The sequence below is a fragment of the Rhinatrema bivittatum genome, chromosome 5, assembly GCF_901001135.1.
Source record: "Rhinatrema bivittatum chromosome 5, aRhiBiv1.1, whole genome shotgun sequence".
Lineage (NCBI taxonomy): Eukaryota > Metazoa > Chordata > Amphibia > Gymnophiona > Rhinatrematidae > Rhinatrema > Rhinatrema bivittatum.
In genome coordinates this window covers 240,364,369-240,380,681 of record NC_042619.1, presented here as the reverse complement: position 1 = coordinate 240,380,681, position 16,313 = coordinate 240,364,369, and the positions used below count along the sequence as shown (strand labels likewise).

Here is a 16,313-nt window from a genome sequence, read left to right as displayed (position 1 = left end):
TAATAGCAATGTGTCACACGTGAGCGTGGTCTGTCAGGTGTGTCACGATGGGAAAAAGGTTGAGAACCACTGATTTAGAATGATGAACTTATGTAATATTTTGCTAATATCTAATGGATTCCAATAGTTTTTGGAGGAACGCAATAGGTGCAGTTCTTACTCCAAAAAGAAAGGAACATTGCTTGAGCAGATTTATGAAGGAAATGCAGAATTGCTGAGGAAAACCCTCTGTACTTCCATTTCATCACTGGCATCTTGGAGAGCCCAGAAATATAGCAATGTCTCTGACACAAAAATGAAAGGAATTCTAGGCCTGGCAGTGGGAGGTTCGCTGTCCTCAAGCCAAATAGGTAACGCCTTCACTGCCTCTGAATTCATATATGATTTTGTACACTTGAAATTCCACTAATGTCATACCAGCTCCCTGCTATTACTTACACAAAACCAAGCCCACCCTTCCGTGGGTTATGTTTCAACAGCTCATGTTTCTGTGTTGCCTGGATGGCCTTTCATCTCCTGTGCTGGTGTTCTCCTAAGCCCTGAGACCGGATGCTTCAGGGGGAATGGTTCAAATTCCCACTCAGGTGGCCTATGTGAAATGAGCCAGGGGTCAGAAGAGAAGTTTTCACACCCAGTTCTTGACTTATGACAAAGGACATGATGAGAAAGGAGCACAATGTCAGACTGCCTCGGATGCTGGGGAGCAGATTGGTACAATCTATGACTATGATATCACAAATAGCATCAAGCATTGGATACAGCATGACCAATCAGACATGAAAAGGTATCAAACTATCTGGCCCAGAGTCTTTCCCTAGCTGGCCTAAATGGCAATGTTTCATCCACAGAATAGTCCAGGGTGTTACAATTCTTGCATAGCACATCATTTTTTGGATAGCAGAAAATGTAAGAAGAAAGTTTAAAATCATTCTTATTTTATTAGCATTATCTCACAAGAGCTTTGATGATGTCAGATGAAAAGTTCCAGGTGATTGGGTGAAAAGTCACACCCACATCACAATGCAAAGGTGAAAGCAATGGTATGACATTACTAACTTTAAAATCAAATAAAACCAAAAACATCAAGGAATATGCTCCCTATAGCAACATGATGAAGGTATTCCAGGGTATCCCGAGTTAGTCTTTGGTTATTTGCACCCAAGGTTTGTTGGAATGGACACATACAGCACGCCTTGCCATATTCTAATGAATAGTATTACCTTTCCTTAGAGCTGGTAAACTGAGGACCGGGCAATCAAGATATCAGCCAAGAATCACACAAAGACTTAGTGACAACAAACCTGGTACTATAGGCCAGAAGTCACAGACGCATTTACTATTATTATTTACATCTCAACATCAATGCACACAATGCTATGTGAGTAAGGGAGAGATATATTATTTGAGTAACATGCTTTATGAAAACGGCACACACAAGCAGATTCTGATTTCAAATTCTTACACTCTAAACAAAGCATGAGGTGGAGGATGGAGGGGAGGAAAGAGTTCCTGTTTGCATCCTCTTCTCCTTCATAAAGCATTTGGGATATGGCATGGATGCAGGCATGTACACCGGTCAGGGCAAATCATTAGAGAAATCAATTATTATTAGTTTGTGAAAGGAACTGCAGTCTCTCACGGTAAATTGGAAAAATCACCATAACTAGCATCAGTAAATGAGAGTTACGATATAGGTTTGGTTGGGGACATCTGTGATTGTGTTAGAGTACGGTAGGTTTGGGAAGTGGTCTGAAATGCTGGAAACATTTACCACACTGTAGGATTTCAACAAAGAGTAACCGTTGAACAGAGCTGTATCCAGGTAAGAAATATAAAAGAAGTTTTTGCTTTCTCTTGCTTCCTGCTTCGGCCCATCCTTTGCTGTCCTGTCACTTATATTGTATATTACCAGGCTCTGGTCTGGGGCATTGGTGGCAGCACTGCTGTGTACCCGCAGCCTACGCAGTCCCAGGACAGCCAAGTACTCTGATGGAAGTGGGGCAGCTCCACACAGGGAAAGCTTGAGGTCGTGCACGGACGTGAAATTCAGCAGCAAGGCCAAAGCTGAGGTGTCTGAGAACCAGAGAGTCAGCTCACTGCTGTAACTGGGGCCCGGGGTTGCTCTGGAAATCGTGTGCTGTAGGACAGTCTTACAGCTGCAGATCAGGTTGGCCAAACTGTAATCACAGTCCTGGACGTCACTGGAACAACTGCAGTTGCGAATGTTGTTGTCCCTGGTGAAAATCAGGGTGGTGTTCTTCTGACCGGCAACAAAGTTGTGAGCGATCCAGAAGACCAGGAGGCCAGTTCTCAGGAGGTGGTGCTTAGTGAGAGGTCCTAACATCTTTCTCACAGGCATCCAAGCCACAGAAATTATCACTTTTCCTGCAGGGATAAAACAAGAGTTATCAGCTAATGAGAAGACAAAGGAACGTACCTGAAATTGTTCTACAGAAAATGTCTCAACGCAAAGTAATGGTCATGTTAATACAATACAGTACTTAGCATAACACATGGGCCAATTCAGTAAAGTCCGCGGGAGAGCGGGCAAACACCCACTCTCCCGGCGTGCACACAGGCCACTTGCCTGTGCACGCGATGCAGTATTTAAATGAGGCCCGGCGGTAGAAACGGGCAAAAGGAGGCGCTAGGGACACTAGCGCGTCCCTAGTGCCCCCTTTTGGCCCGGAGCGGCGGCTGTCAGCGGGTTTGACAGCCGACGCTCAATTTTGCCGGCATCGGTTCTCAAGCCCGCTGACAGCTACGGGCTTGGAAACCAGACGCCGGCAAAATTGAGCGTCCGGTTTTCGACCCGACTTCAAATTTTTTAAAATGTATTTTAACTTTTTTTACCTTTCGGGACCTCCGACTTAATATCGCCATGATATTAAGTCAGAGGGTGCACAGAAAAGCAGTTTTTACTGTTTTTCTGTGCACTTTCCCGGTGCCCGAAGAAATTAGCGTCTACCTTTGGGTAGGCGCTAATTTCTGAAAGTAAAATGTGCGGCTTGGCTGCACATTTTACTTCCTGAATCGCGCGGGAATACCTAATAGAGCCATCAACATGCATTTGTATGTTGAGGGCGCTATTAGGTTTGGCGGGTTGGACGCGCTTTTTCCGCCCCTTACTGAATAAGGGGTAAGGGAAAACGCGTGTCCAATGGCAGGTTAACAGTGCGCTCCATTGGAGAGCACTGTACTGTATCGGCCTGACAGTAAATAACAGCAGCTAAAGATCAGTTGGCCCATTTTTTCTGTCCAGTTATTTTCATGTACACAGGTATGGATGTAGCCCAGCTGCCAGCTTCAGAAGTTTGATTGCTTGTAGCATAGATAGCCAGGGAATGGAGAGCTGTGGCCTGGCCAAGGCCCTGCCTTATTGTTTTCCCATTCTGGGTAAATGAGCATATAAATGCCCATACTTAATCCAACTCCCAGGTCCTCCTAACCCTCATGTTTTACTACCTCCTCATGTCTTATCAAACAGGATACTGGGCTTAATGAACCTTTGAGCTGACCAAGTATGTCATTTTTTATGGTTTAATATTCTTAAGCTTTGTAATAGGCTAAACAGCTACCGAAACTAGTGAGGCTGTTGCCTGAACATCTAGCTGTCTATCTCACTATGGCCTTACCATATAATACCTGGCCACCACCAACCTCCTGATATTGACTGTCTGGTTTAAGTTGGAGCCCTATGGCTTACCAGATCATTAGTTTGTGCTTCCTTGGGGCCCCTGCAGTTCTAAATCCCTCTCAGCAATAGCATTTCAAACAAGAATTTACTGTATTTATATATAACTGGATCAAAGGCAGGACCCAGCTTATACACTGCAGGCTATTCAGGGATACAAATTGGATTTGATTATGTTCAAGGAAGGCGGTATAGAAGTCATCACTACACTCACATTTTAAGGAGAGGCTTTACCAATCCCACCCACGTTCCAGATTCAAATAAACCTTCACTTCTTCTTGACAGACTTAGGACACACTTAGACAATACTTCAACACATGAAACTATATAATAATTTGACACTTCAATATCATTGAACATCTGGGAATACGTTTTAAAGAACTTATCAGTTCTTACTGAGTATACAAGAGGTTTGACCTCTGAGTCCTCAAATTGTGGGGGAACACCTAGATGTTCCTAGAGTTCCTTCTTAAAGCTCTGAGGACCATCAAGTTTCTCTGGTGTGGGATCACTGTATTTACCCCTGCTTCTTGCAAGGACTGTTTCAACATACATTTGCGTAAGCAAATGAAGTCATGTCTGAAAGGAAAGAAGTCACCCAATGCACCCAGAAACCCTTTAACATTACCAAATATAAAAAAATGAAAGCTTCTTCTACTTGGAGACTCAGTCATCAGAGGAACTAACTTGAGAATGCTTTCTGATGGGGGTACAACAGTTAAATATCTTCCAGTATCTTCAGCCAGTAGAAATGCAAATCAGATTTTCAATGCAATAACAGAAGAAAGTAGGGACGTTGATATCAATATTATCATCCATCTAGGGAACAATGATCTGGCTAGAAATGGTGTCCAAGCAATACAGAAAGATTTCCAAAATCTAAGGAAGAAGATTAGACACATGGCAAAGATTACTGCCTTTTCTGAAGTATTTACCTGTTCAAGGAAAAGCTAAGTCATATAAATAATTTTAATATATTGCTCAAAACATGATGTAAAGAATATTGTTTTGTATATATTGGAGGATGGGGCTGGGTATGGAACAGTAAAAGGCTATAGGGTAAGGATGGCCTACATTTCTTCGTGACAGGAAAGAGGATGTTAAATGAAAACTTCAGGTCATATATTATCAGGCATTTAAACTAGAGGATGGGGTGGCAGGAGGTTGCCAATGAAATTGGCATGTCACCCCCAAGCAAGGGAGTAAGTCGGGAGCAGAAAATAACAAAATCAATCAGCTCAATATTCCACACCTAAGCACAAGAATAGAAAAGGTGATTAGAAAGAGCAGCAAGTTGAAAAGATAAAACTGGAAAGCTGTGACCACAAATGCTCATAGTTTGACAATAAAATCCCAAAACTGCAGGCCCTAATGATGGAGGTGGACTTACAGACATCGTTGCTATTACAGAGACATGGTTCAGTGAGTCTCATGATTGGGCTATATAACCTGTTAAGGAAGGACAGAGTGGACAGAAAATGGGGAATGCTTTATGTTAAATGCAATATCCAGTCAAGTGAAATGTAAGAGAATGAAGTAGGGAAGAAGCATTATGGGCTGTCTTAAAAAAATAAAATTGTGATTCTATATACAATGGAGTGGTCTACTGACCTCCAACTCAAACAGAAGAACTGGACAGAAATCGGGTTGAAGACATTCAAAAGGTGGGTAATGCTGCGCTCGGGGGTGGACCCTTGTCCTGGGACAGTGAAGGAATGTCTCCTGAAATGGAACAGGAGGTAAATGTCCCCAGGGGGGCGGAGCACTGGAGGAGACAGAGGCTGTGAAGAGCTTCACCACTGGAAGCCTGAGGTCCCTCCGGGAGGAGCCCATAGGGACCCGGGCTGCTTGGACTTAGGTGGGCCTCGCAGGGTCTCCTGAGAGAATGAAAGTCCGATGTGCCCACGGACACGGGGAGAGTGATCGGGTTCGAAGTTGGAGGCTGGCTGGAACAAGGAGAACCAGAACAGAGTTGGTGATGACAAGGCGAGGAACAGAGGCAGAATCTGGAGACGAGGTCAGGCAGGCAAAGGTCAAGATCCAGAGGTCAGTCTGAGGAATGGTCAGCAAAGCTGGGGTCAGGTAATGGAGGTCAGACGACGTCAAAGGTAGGCTGAGGTCTTGAGGCAGGCAAGCAGGCAGGTCAGGAGCAAGCTGAGGTCTTTGAGGCAGGCGGCAGGCAGGCAGGTCAGGAACAAGCTGAGGTCTTTGAGGCAGGCAGGTCAGGAGCAAGCTGAGGTCAGTACCAGTAAGATAGTCCGAGGGTACTACCTGGGTAGACAGACAGACGAACACAGGAACAAGCAGGATGCAGGAACTAGGATGCAGGAACAAGTCAGGAACAGAACTGGAACAGAAGGATCCTGGAACGAGACTAGGAACAGGCGAGAGCAGGAACAAATGCAGAGGCAATCTTAGTACAAACCAACCCGATTGCCAAGGCAAGGAAGCATAGGCAGGAACTTCCTTATATCGAGGGATCAATCAGGGCATGCCACAGAGCTAAGACCCGCCCCTGGCCCTACATGAGTCTGAACGGTCCGTGCGCGCGTAGGGGCGTGGCTAACATGGCAGAGGTTGCCGAGCCTCAGCGTGAGGCCTGGCGCGCAGTGGAAGGCCCGGCGACCACCCCTGCAGGATGCTGGGGCCTGGCAGGGTTGGCAACTACCGCAAGGGAGGTCGTCCCAGGACCCGCTGTGGAACCATGAAGGTGAGCAGGCCCGTGCACAGGACGGCCGCGGGCGGGGCACGAACCAGGTAAAGAAGAAGTATTGCTAGTTAGCAACATAGTATCATAATATTCTCTGCCCAGCAAGTTTTCCGTGGCAGTAACTGCCACTCCATGCAGGTTACCCCTAAATTAGAGATTTCAATCTACTGGATATGGATTGGAGTATCCCTATTGCAAAATCCACAAGACATATAGAGATAGTGGATGCCCTTTAAACAAATAGTGATGGAACCTACGAGAGAGGGAGTGATACTCGACTTAGTGCTCACAAATTGGAATAATGTCTCTAATGTCCAAGCAGGTGCTCACCTGAGCACCAGTGATCATCAACCAGGATGAAGAGAGGTCACACAAAGATCCAAGTTTTGGATTTCAAAAATATTGATTTTGGTAAAATGGAGACTTTTATTTATTTATTTATCTATTTATTTAAACGTTTTATATACCGCACAATGGGTAGGTAAACTATCCATGTAGGTGGTTCACATATTCAGACATACATAATTTGATCACATATTAAAAACATAATTACAATACTTAGTACAAACAAGATTAAACAGTTGAAAGTTATATACAGTAATGTAGTATGAAGATTTTAATATAGATTGTATGCACTGGAGAAAAGGTGGGTTTTTAGTAGTTTCTTAAATTCTGAACGGTTGGCTGTCAGTCGGATATGTTCTGGAAGTGAGTTCCACATTATTGGGCCGGCTACAGAAAATGCTCGTTTACGGGTTAGAGATAAAGTAGCAGATTTTATTGTTGGTATTTCTAAAATACATTTATCTAGGGAATGGAGTTGCCTAGTCGGTCTGTAAATTCTTAGAAGTGAGCATAACCAAATAGCGTTAGTGTTATAGAGCAGATTATGAATTGTGGATAGGATTTTGTAGGTTATACGATATGGAATGGGAAGCCAATGCAAATATTGCAAAACAGGTGAAATATGGTCTCATCGAGATACATTACACAACATTCGGGCTGCAGTATTCTGAATTAGCTTTAAAGGTTGTATGGTTGATTGCGGCAAGCCAAGATATAGTGAATTGCAATAATCTAGAGAGGATAGGATTAGAGCTTGGGTGACCGAGCGAAAATCTTTTGGAAGAAGAAGTGGTTTAAGTTTTTTTAGCATAAATATTTTGTAAAATGATTTTTTTTACAATATCCGATATGTGATTTGTCATTGCGAGTCTGGAATCGATGAGTATACCCAGGTTTTTTGCATAAGGTTTTATAAGGTTGGTATTACCTTGGTATTACCTTGAGGAAGAGCTAGAAGACTGGAAGAAAGATGAGGTGGCACAATAGTGGATTAAATTAAAAGGGGCTATAATAAAGGCAACAAACCTTTATGTCAGAAAAGTAAAAGCAAGTTTGCTTACCGTAAAGGGTGTTTTCCGTAGATAGCAGGATGAATTAGCCATGCTGGTTGGATGACGTCATCAATGGTGCTCTCATGGACATTATTTCAGGAAGCAAAGCTTCGAATGCTGCTGCATCTGTGCGGCTCTTCCCACGCATAGCGCATCATCAGTCTCCTCAGTAGTATTGTAAAGCTGAAGAATGACCATGAAATAGTAATGTTAGACAGGACATGTCCAGGGAGGAGGACAAGTATTCATGGCTAATTCATCCTGCTATCTATGGAGAACACTGTTTACAGTAAGCAAACTTGCTTTTTTCCATCGATAAGCAGGCTGAATTAGCCATGCTGTTTGGGAGTCCCAAGCTCCGGTAAAAAGAAAAAAGGAAACTGATAGACAGGGATGAGTTCTCAGGTTAGTACCCCATCCCTGTGCGCCAACGCGGAACAATTTCTGGTCTCTTTTCTATTATTTTTTTTACCTTGATTTCTCAGTGGACATCTCTTCCCCACCCCGTACAACAACATTGTGTGTCCCACTCTGCTAAAGATGCTGTCAATTTATCCAGGCAGTAGTGAGAGGTGAGGATATGGATAGATGACCAGGTAGCAGCCTTGCAAATGTCCTCTATGGGTATGTGTTGGAGATGAGCAATGGGTGGCATGTACTTGGTGCGCTTTGAGGGGACCCTGTAGCGTGGTGTGGACAGATTCATGGCAGAAATGAATGCAGTCTGTAATCCAGTTGGAGATCGCTACATGAAGTGAATTCGGATTGAAGGAAACCAATAGCTGTGAGGAGCGGTGATAAAGTTGAGTCCTTTATTTGCAATAAGCTAGAGCTCTTTTACAGTCCAGAGTGTGGAGCAATGCTTCTCTCTTGTTACTATGTGGTTTGAGAAAAAAGACAGGTAGGGAAACAGCTTGATTGATGTGAAAAGCTGAGACCACTTTCGGGAGGAATTTGGGCTGTGTTCTGAGCACCACTTTGTCATGATAAAACTGTAGATAGGGTGAGAAGTGTACTAGAGCTTGAAATTCACTTACTCCACGAGCTGAGGTGATAGCTACTAGGAAAATCACTTTCCAAGTAAGGTACTTCAAGTGGGCAGTCTGAAGTGGCTCGAAGGGAGGCTTCTTGAGTGCAGAGAAGACTATGTTCAAATCCCAAGGCACTGGTGGTGTTTGAACCAAGGGGTGAAGGTTGAGAAGATCCCTCATAAATCGAAGTACCAAGGGGTGGGATGCCACGGAAAAGTCCCAATCTCTGTCATGGTAGGCAGCTATTGCACTCTGATAGATGACGTGGCTAGACCAGATTGCGAGAGATGAAGAAGGTAAGCAAGGAGTTCATTCGATGTCGAGGAGAAGGGTAAAACTAGGTTGTCCTGGCACCATTTAATGTATCTTTTCCATCTGAAGGAATAATTTCTTCTAGTCGAAGGTTTCCTGGTGACTATGATGACCTGTTGAATGCTCAGGGAAAGAGCTAGCTGTTGCAAAATTTCACGTTCAACATCCAGGCAGTCAGGTTGAGGGAAGCGTGGAGAGGATGAAGAAGGGAACCACCGTCTTGAGTCCTGAGATCTGGCGCGTGACCTAAGTGTATTGATCGGTCCTCTGAGTACTGCACCAGATACGCGTACCAGTGTTGTCTTGGCCAGGCTGGAGTATTGAGAATCATTCGAGCCTTGTCCAGAAGAAACTGAACTGCTCTGGAGATCAGAGGGCTCAGAGGAAAGGCATACAGAAGACCGGTTGACCAAGAGAGAAGGAAGACATTCTGGGCTCTTCTTAAGCGGCTGGGGCAGATCGAGCAAAAGTTCTTGACTCTGCAGTTGTGCTCTGTGGCAAAAAGGTCTAAACAGGGGAGATCCCACTTCTGGAAGTTCTGTTGGCTACTGAGGGCTTTAGAGACCACTCGTGCGGGTGAAATACTCTGCTTAGGTGGTCCGCTAAAGTGATTGCTATTCCTGGCAAATATGTAGCACGAAGGGTTACTGAGTTCTCTACCGTCCATTCCCAAATCCAGACTGCTTCTCTGCAGAGAATCTAGTACCCCGATCCTCCCTGTTTGTTCACATAGAACATAGCCACCTGATTGACCATGTGGATCATGAGGGTATGGCCTTTGAGTAGATGGGCAAAGGCTCTGAAAGCATACCTCGTTGCTCTGAGTTCCAGGAGGTTGATTTGGTAGGCTTGTTCTGTCAACAACCACAGACCCTGAGTTTTGTATTGAAGAAGATGCGTGGAGGCGTCTGTGGTGAGGACGAGAGTGTGAGAGGGTTCCTGAAGGGCGGACCCCACATTCAGCACTTCCGGGTGCAGCCACCAATGAATTTCCCTATGCATGGAGTCCGAGAGGGTTATCCTCATTGTCAAAGGCTGAAGATATTGGGACCATTGAGATTTTAGTCCCCATTGTATACGTCAAATGTGTAAACGGGTATGAGAAACCACATGAATTGCGAGGTCAGATTGATGCACTTGATGGACTGAGATCTCAGTAATTCCGTGCAGATATTCCGAATTTTCTCCACTCTGTCTTGTGGCAGAAAGGCTTGGCTCTGGGTGGAGTTTATTCACGCCCCTATGACCTGGAGGTTCTGGGTCATTTTGAGTACCAACTTCTCATAGTTTATGAGGAAACCGAGAGATTCAAGGGATGTGCTGGTTGTTTCCAGATGGTTTTATAACAATGTTTGGGGCACTATTAATCACTCATCTAGGTAGGGAAATATCCTGATTCCCTGGCATCGTAAGTGAGCAACAGCCACAGCCAAACATTTGGTGAAACCTTGGGGGCCAAGGACTGACCAAAGGGAAGCACTTTGTACTGGTATTGCATCGAGACAACTTGGAAGCAGAGGAACTGCCAAAGGAAGGGTGTATTGGGATGTGCATATACACATCCTGGAGATCCAGAGAGCACATCCAGTCATACCATTGGATGAATGGGAGGACTAGTTTGAGTGAAGTCATCTTGAATTTTTCTCTCTGGATGTGCTTGTTTAGGGAGCTTAGATCCAGAATGGGACAAAGTCCTCAGGACCGTTTTGGTATCAGAAAGTACAGGGAGAAGTAGCCCATGTTGATCTGGTGTTTTGGAATCAGTCGGATGGCTCTCTGCTGGAGTAATATTTGAACCTCTTGTTGAAGGAGAGGCAACTGGGAAACATCTCTCGACCCTCTGGGAGGACAGGGAAGGGATGGTATTGTAGTGAAATCGAGACGATAACCCTCTTTTACTATGTTGAGAACCCAGTGGTCTAGGGTGATCCCAGACTATTCTGAAGTAAAGTGACGATTTCATGCTCCCACTAGGAAAAGAGGCTGTGGCTGTGCTGATTTCAAACAGACTGAGGTGGGTTTTGAGTTGTTGTCTGAGATGGCTTCTGTTGATTCTGTTCTCTCTGTTGAGACTGCATGTGAGGCTGAGTAAACTGTTGATAGGGTTGCGGTCAAAAGGACTGAAATTGCTTGAAAGGCCTCCTTTGATAATATAAAGATTTTCTATATGGTTGGTAGAATCTCCTAGATATGGACTGGGAGTTGGATATGGAAGACACGATTATACTGCTACTGTTTGCTCCTTGATTTGGGACACTGTGTCCTTTAATTGATCACCAAAGATTGTTTCCTGAACAAGGGAGGTTCGCCAGCTTGTCATGGACATCTTCTCTGATGGAGCTGGATTGGAGCCAAGCCAGCCAATGCGCTGCAATTGCTGTGGCAGACGCACAGGAGGAGGTCTCGAATGACTCATATACACAGCTCTCAACAGGTGTCTCAATCCTTCTTCCATGTCATAGAAGGGTTGTGGGGTGATCGGCTGACCTGTTTCAGAGCAGAGGAATGGTTTTAACAATTGCAAGCACTCATATAGATACTTAACCATGTAAAATTGGTGCTGTTGTATCCTGAATGTTAGTATTGCACTCTGGAAAGTTTTCCTACCCACCTCATCCAAAAGCCTGTGCTCCCTGGAAGAAGGTGCCGATGCGTGCAATTTGTTTCTTTTAGTTCGCTTCCTAGCAAACTCCACTACAACAGAAGCGTGTGGGAGTTGGATCACGCTGTAGATCAGCGACTTCTGTAATCTAAACTTGAGGTCTAATTTCCTGGAAACTGGAAGGATGAGGTGTGGAGACTCCCATGTCTTCAAGAGCATTGCGTCCAGAATCTTGTGGGAGGGTAGAGCTGAGGGTTCCGCTGGCACCTCTAGAATCTTCAGTATTCCAACGATTTCTTCTCTGGGATCGGGCAGCTTCTTTACATCCACTCCCAGTACTCCCCCCAATTTCCCTACAAATTTAGCATACATTAGGTCTTCCAGGGGAGAAGAATGATCAGGGGGCTCCTCTTGAGGGTTGGATAGATGCCTGTCAAGCTGGAGGGAGAACCCTCCGGTGGAGAATCTTGGCTAACTGACGGAGAAAGCTGAGGTTCGGTTTGTTTATCTGGAGAGACAGAAGATATTTATCTGGCGAGGATTGGTACGTGACTGGGAAGTATGGTTGGCTACCAAGGTGAAAAAATGTTCCATACAATTGTCAAGATCTGATGTATGGCTTGCTGCAGGACGCCTGATCATGGTCGAAACCTGAACAGAGCAGCAGTAATCATGATTGTCAGTGATGGACATTATGTGTCCACACTGACAATATTTGAAGCCCGGTTTTCTGGACACTGTAGAGCACTGAAAAATGCTGCTGTGGAATCGCTGACGCGAAAGACATTTAAAAAATGCAAGAATACAGTCCGCGCAAGGAGACTGAAGGAAAAAAGAAAAACACGCCCGTGCCCGAGTGTGGAAAAAATAGCACCGAGGCGACTGATGCCACGCAATTGCAGTAGCATTCGAAGCTTTGCTTCCTGAAATAACATCCACAAGAGCACCATTGATGATGTCACCCAAACAGCATGGTTAATTCAGCCTGCTTATTGATAGAAAAACCAAAGTAAGAGAAGAAAGAAACTCATCTGGTTCTCAAAGGGGGTGGCTAATAAAATAAAAGCAAAAAGAACAGCATTCAGGAAATACGATGGTTCCCAAAAAGAGGAACACAGGAAAGAATATCTGGTGAAGTTAAAGGAGACAAGGAAAGAATCAGGAAAGCAAAAAGTCAAGCAGAAGAAAGGATCTCTGTCATGGTACGGCTGGCCTAATAAGGGGATTCCCCCAAAAGAAGCAGTACAGAGCTCTCCGGCAGAGCATAGCAGAGGTTTCTGCCTGACAAATCACTTCCTCTTAGGGTGAGCCCGCAGGTTCTGGTGGCCAGCAAACTTTCCTGAAATAGTACATGGCTGAATGTGATCAGGGCTGGCAGCAGACAAGCAAGGTTGGAGTAGGCAAGGAAATACTGAACAAGAATACAAGGCTATGTGATGCTGAAACACAGTAAGGCAAGGCCGGAACAAGGGTGGACCTAGGGTAACACACCAAGGCGGGAACAGGATAAAATACAGGCTAAATTGTACTAGGGATGCAAGGCAGGATTCAGACAGGCTAAGTAGGCCACTGAGAGACCTAGACAAGACAAGAACCAGACAGGGAACACAGAGACAGGGTAGGCCACTAGGAGACCCACTGGAACAGGAGGGTCACAGAAAACACACAGGGAACCAGACAAATAATCAGACAGGCAAGGAACACTAGAGCAAACAGAACAATTCAAGAAGGCCTGAACAGGCCACACTTGAACATGGACAAGGCAAAAATAAACAAAAGAGCCGCCGGGAAATCTAGACCCACTGGCAAGAAGGGCCACTGAAAGACCCATAGGAAACCGAAGGACCACAAGGAGGCCAGACAGGACAAGACAGGGACAAGGCAGGTACACAGGAACGGGGCAAGGTATATCGAGATACAAGCAAAGGGACTAATAGCAAGACAGGGAAAATACAAGACAAGACAAGACAGGCCACAGACAAGGAGGGCTGCTTGGAGGCCCAAGGCAAGAAGGTTGCAAATGCCACAAGGAAACAAGGCAAGGCAAGAAGACAAATAGAGCATCTAATAAATAAGAACAATAAGGATAAAAAACCATTAAGGATTTCCAAAAAATAAATAAAATATTTCAATACAATAAAACTTATAAGGATAAACAGTTTCCCCCTCTCCATACATGGGAACTTTTGATTTTCAGTCACCCTGAGATTGTTATGGATTAGTGGAGAGAAGGTAGGGGAGAAGAGGAAGAAGAAATACACAAATTTTCTCCTCTCTAAAATACACACAAGTTCATATACACACAGATATATACACACAGATATATACACAGAAAACCCTTCTATATTTTCTCTTCTTCTTACTCCTCTCTTTCACTTCCTCACTCCCCCTTCCCACTCACTCCCCCTTCTTCCCTTCCCCTCACTCTTATCCCTCTTCCCTCCCAGTCACTCACCCTCTCCCTCCCACTCACCCCATTTCTTCCCTCTCAGTCACTCATCGCCTCCCACCCACTTATGCCTTCCCTCTCAGTCACTCACCACCTTCCCTCCCTCATTCCCATCCCTTTCTTTCCCTCATTCATAACATAAGAACATAAAACATGCCATGCTGGGTCAAACCATGGTCCATTGAGTCCAGGATCTTTTCTGACAGTGGCCAATCCAGGTCGCAAGTAGCTGACAGATTCCATAAAGCAGATAATATGGACACTCATGTAAATCTCCTGAAGGGTATATAAGGTTATGCACATTACTGGAACATTGGGTAACTGGGTGTCTTACAATTGTATAGACCTGTTACTCCTTGGAACAAAGCACGAGGAAATAGTTTGTTCCGGGGAGTAACAGGTCAATACAATTGTAAGACACCCAATTACCCAATGTTCCAGTAATGTGCACAACCTTATATACCCTTCATACTGACCAATCAGAGCATATTTAGGGGCGGATTTTAAGAGCCCTGCTCGCCTAAATCCGCCCAAATCCGGGCGGATTTAGGAGAGCAGGGCCCTGCGCGCCGGTGAGCCTATTTTACATAGGCCTACCGGTGCGCGCAGAGCCCCGGGACTCGCGTAAGTCCCGGGGTTTCCGGAGGGGGGCGTGTCGGGGGCGTGTCAGGGGCGGGGCCGAAGCGCGGGGCGTGTCAGGAGCGTTCCGGGGGCGGGCATGGGGGCGTGGCTACGGCCCGGGGCGGTCCGGGGGCGTGGCTGCGCCCTCCGGACCCGCCCCCAGGTTGCGCCCCGGCGCGCTAGCGGCCCGCTGGTGCGCGGGGATTTACGCCTCCCTCTGGAAGGCGTAAATCCCCCGACAAAGGTAAGGATGGGGTTTAGACAGGGCCAGGCGGGTGGGTTAGGTAGGGGAAGGGAGGGGAAGGTGAGGGGAGGGCAAAAGAAAGTTCCCTCCGAGGCCGCTCCGATTTCGGAGCGGCCTCGGAGGGAACGGAGGTAGGCTACGCGGCTCTGCGCGCGCCGCCTATACAGAATCCATAGCCTTGCGCGCGCCGATCCCGGATTTTAGCGGATACGCGTGGCTCCGCGCGTATCTACTAAAATCCAGCGTACTTTTGCTGGCGCCTGATGCGCCAGCAAAAGTAGGCCAAATCGCGCGGTTTGAAAATCTACCCCTTAGAGTGTTGTTTCTAGATAAGTGCAATACATCTGATTTGGGAATGTATTAGACCAATCAGCTAATGGGTCTGGGATGTTGGCTGGCTGCATTCCAGCACGTAGTCAGAGTCCTCTGCATTCTTTGTCTAACACTGGTATACAGGAATACAGCACAAAGAAGTGTCAGAAAGACAGTGCATACATACACTCCTCTTCCTCCCCCAGCATCCCCTGTCTCTTTCTCTCTGTCCCCTACCCTTCTTATCCCTAAAAGTCTCACTCTCTTTCTCTCTCTCAATCCCCCTCATTTCCAAAAGTCACACTTTGTCTACTACCTTCATCCCCAGCACTGACCCTCTATCAAAACCGTAATCCCCTCCAGTCACTTTCTCTCAGTCCCATTCTTCTCACTAGGGATTGATGGGAAACCTGCTAGTGCATCACCATAGGGGGCCACCGCTAGCTTTTTTGCTGCCCTGTGCAAACAATTACTGTGCTGGCCCCTCCTCATTCTGTTTTCTTTAGCATTTAATTTGTATTCTTTTTCTAATCAGGGCCAGTGCAAGGGTTTTAGGTACCCTAACTGAATCTTACAGCTTTGTGCGCAGCCTTCCCCCCACCACAGCCCACTCCACACACAATTTAAAATTATGCAGTTATAATACAAGATTTTACATGAATAAGGGCACTAAGGGACAGATTTTCAAAGGGGTACGTGCGTAAGATACGCACGTACCCCCCGAAAACCTGCCCCAAGCTCCCCCTGCGTGCGCCGAGCCTATGTTGCATAGGCTGCTGGCGTGCGCAAAGCCCCGGGACGCACGTAAGTCCTGGGGCTTTCCTGGGGGGGGGGGCGTGTTGGGGCATGTCAGGGGGGCGTGCGCGGCCGACGCGTCATCGGGGGCGTTCCAGGGGCGGGGCCGCGGGCATGGTTCCGGCCCGGGAGCGTGGCCGCGGCCT

At 46.1% G+C, this 16,313-nt stretch overlaps 1 protein-coding gene across 4 annotated transcripts in view; it reads right to left on the bottom strand.

The window, feature by feature from the left end:
* Positions 1–918: 918 nt before the first annotated feature.
* Positions 919–16,313, bottom strand: part of C5H21orf62 (chromosome 5 C21orf62 homolog) — a 34,033-nt gene continuing 18,638 nt past the window's right edge. For 3 of the 4 annotated variants that reach the window (XM_029603575.1, XM_029603573.1, XM_029603576.1), the window contains one exon: positions 919–2,385. In XM_029603575.1, coding sequence (XP_029459435.1) covers positions 1,670–2,359 — 690 coding nt within the window. In that variant the 5' untranslated portion in view covers positions 2,360–2,385 and the 3' untranslated portion in view covers positions 919–1,669. Of the gene's footprint in view, positions 2,386–7,810; positions 7,985–16,313 lie in introns of all 4 variants that reach the window. The other variant, XM_029603574.1, reaches the window with a different exon arrangement.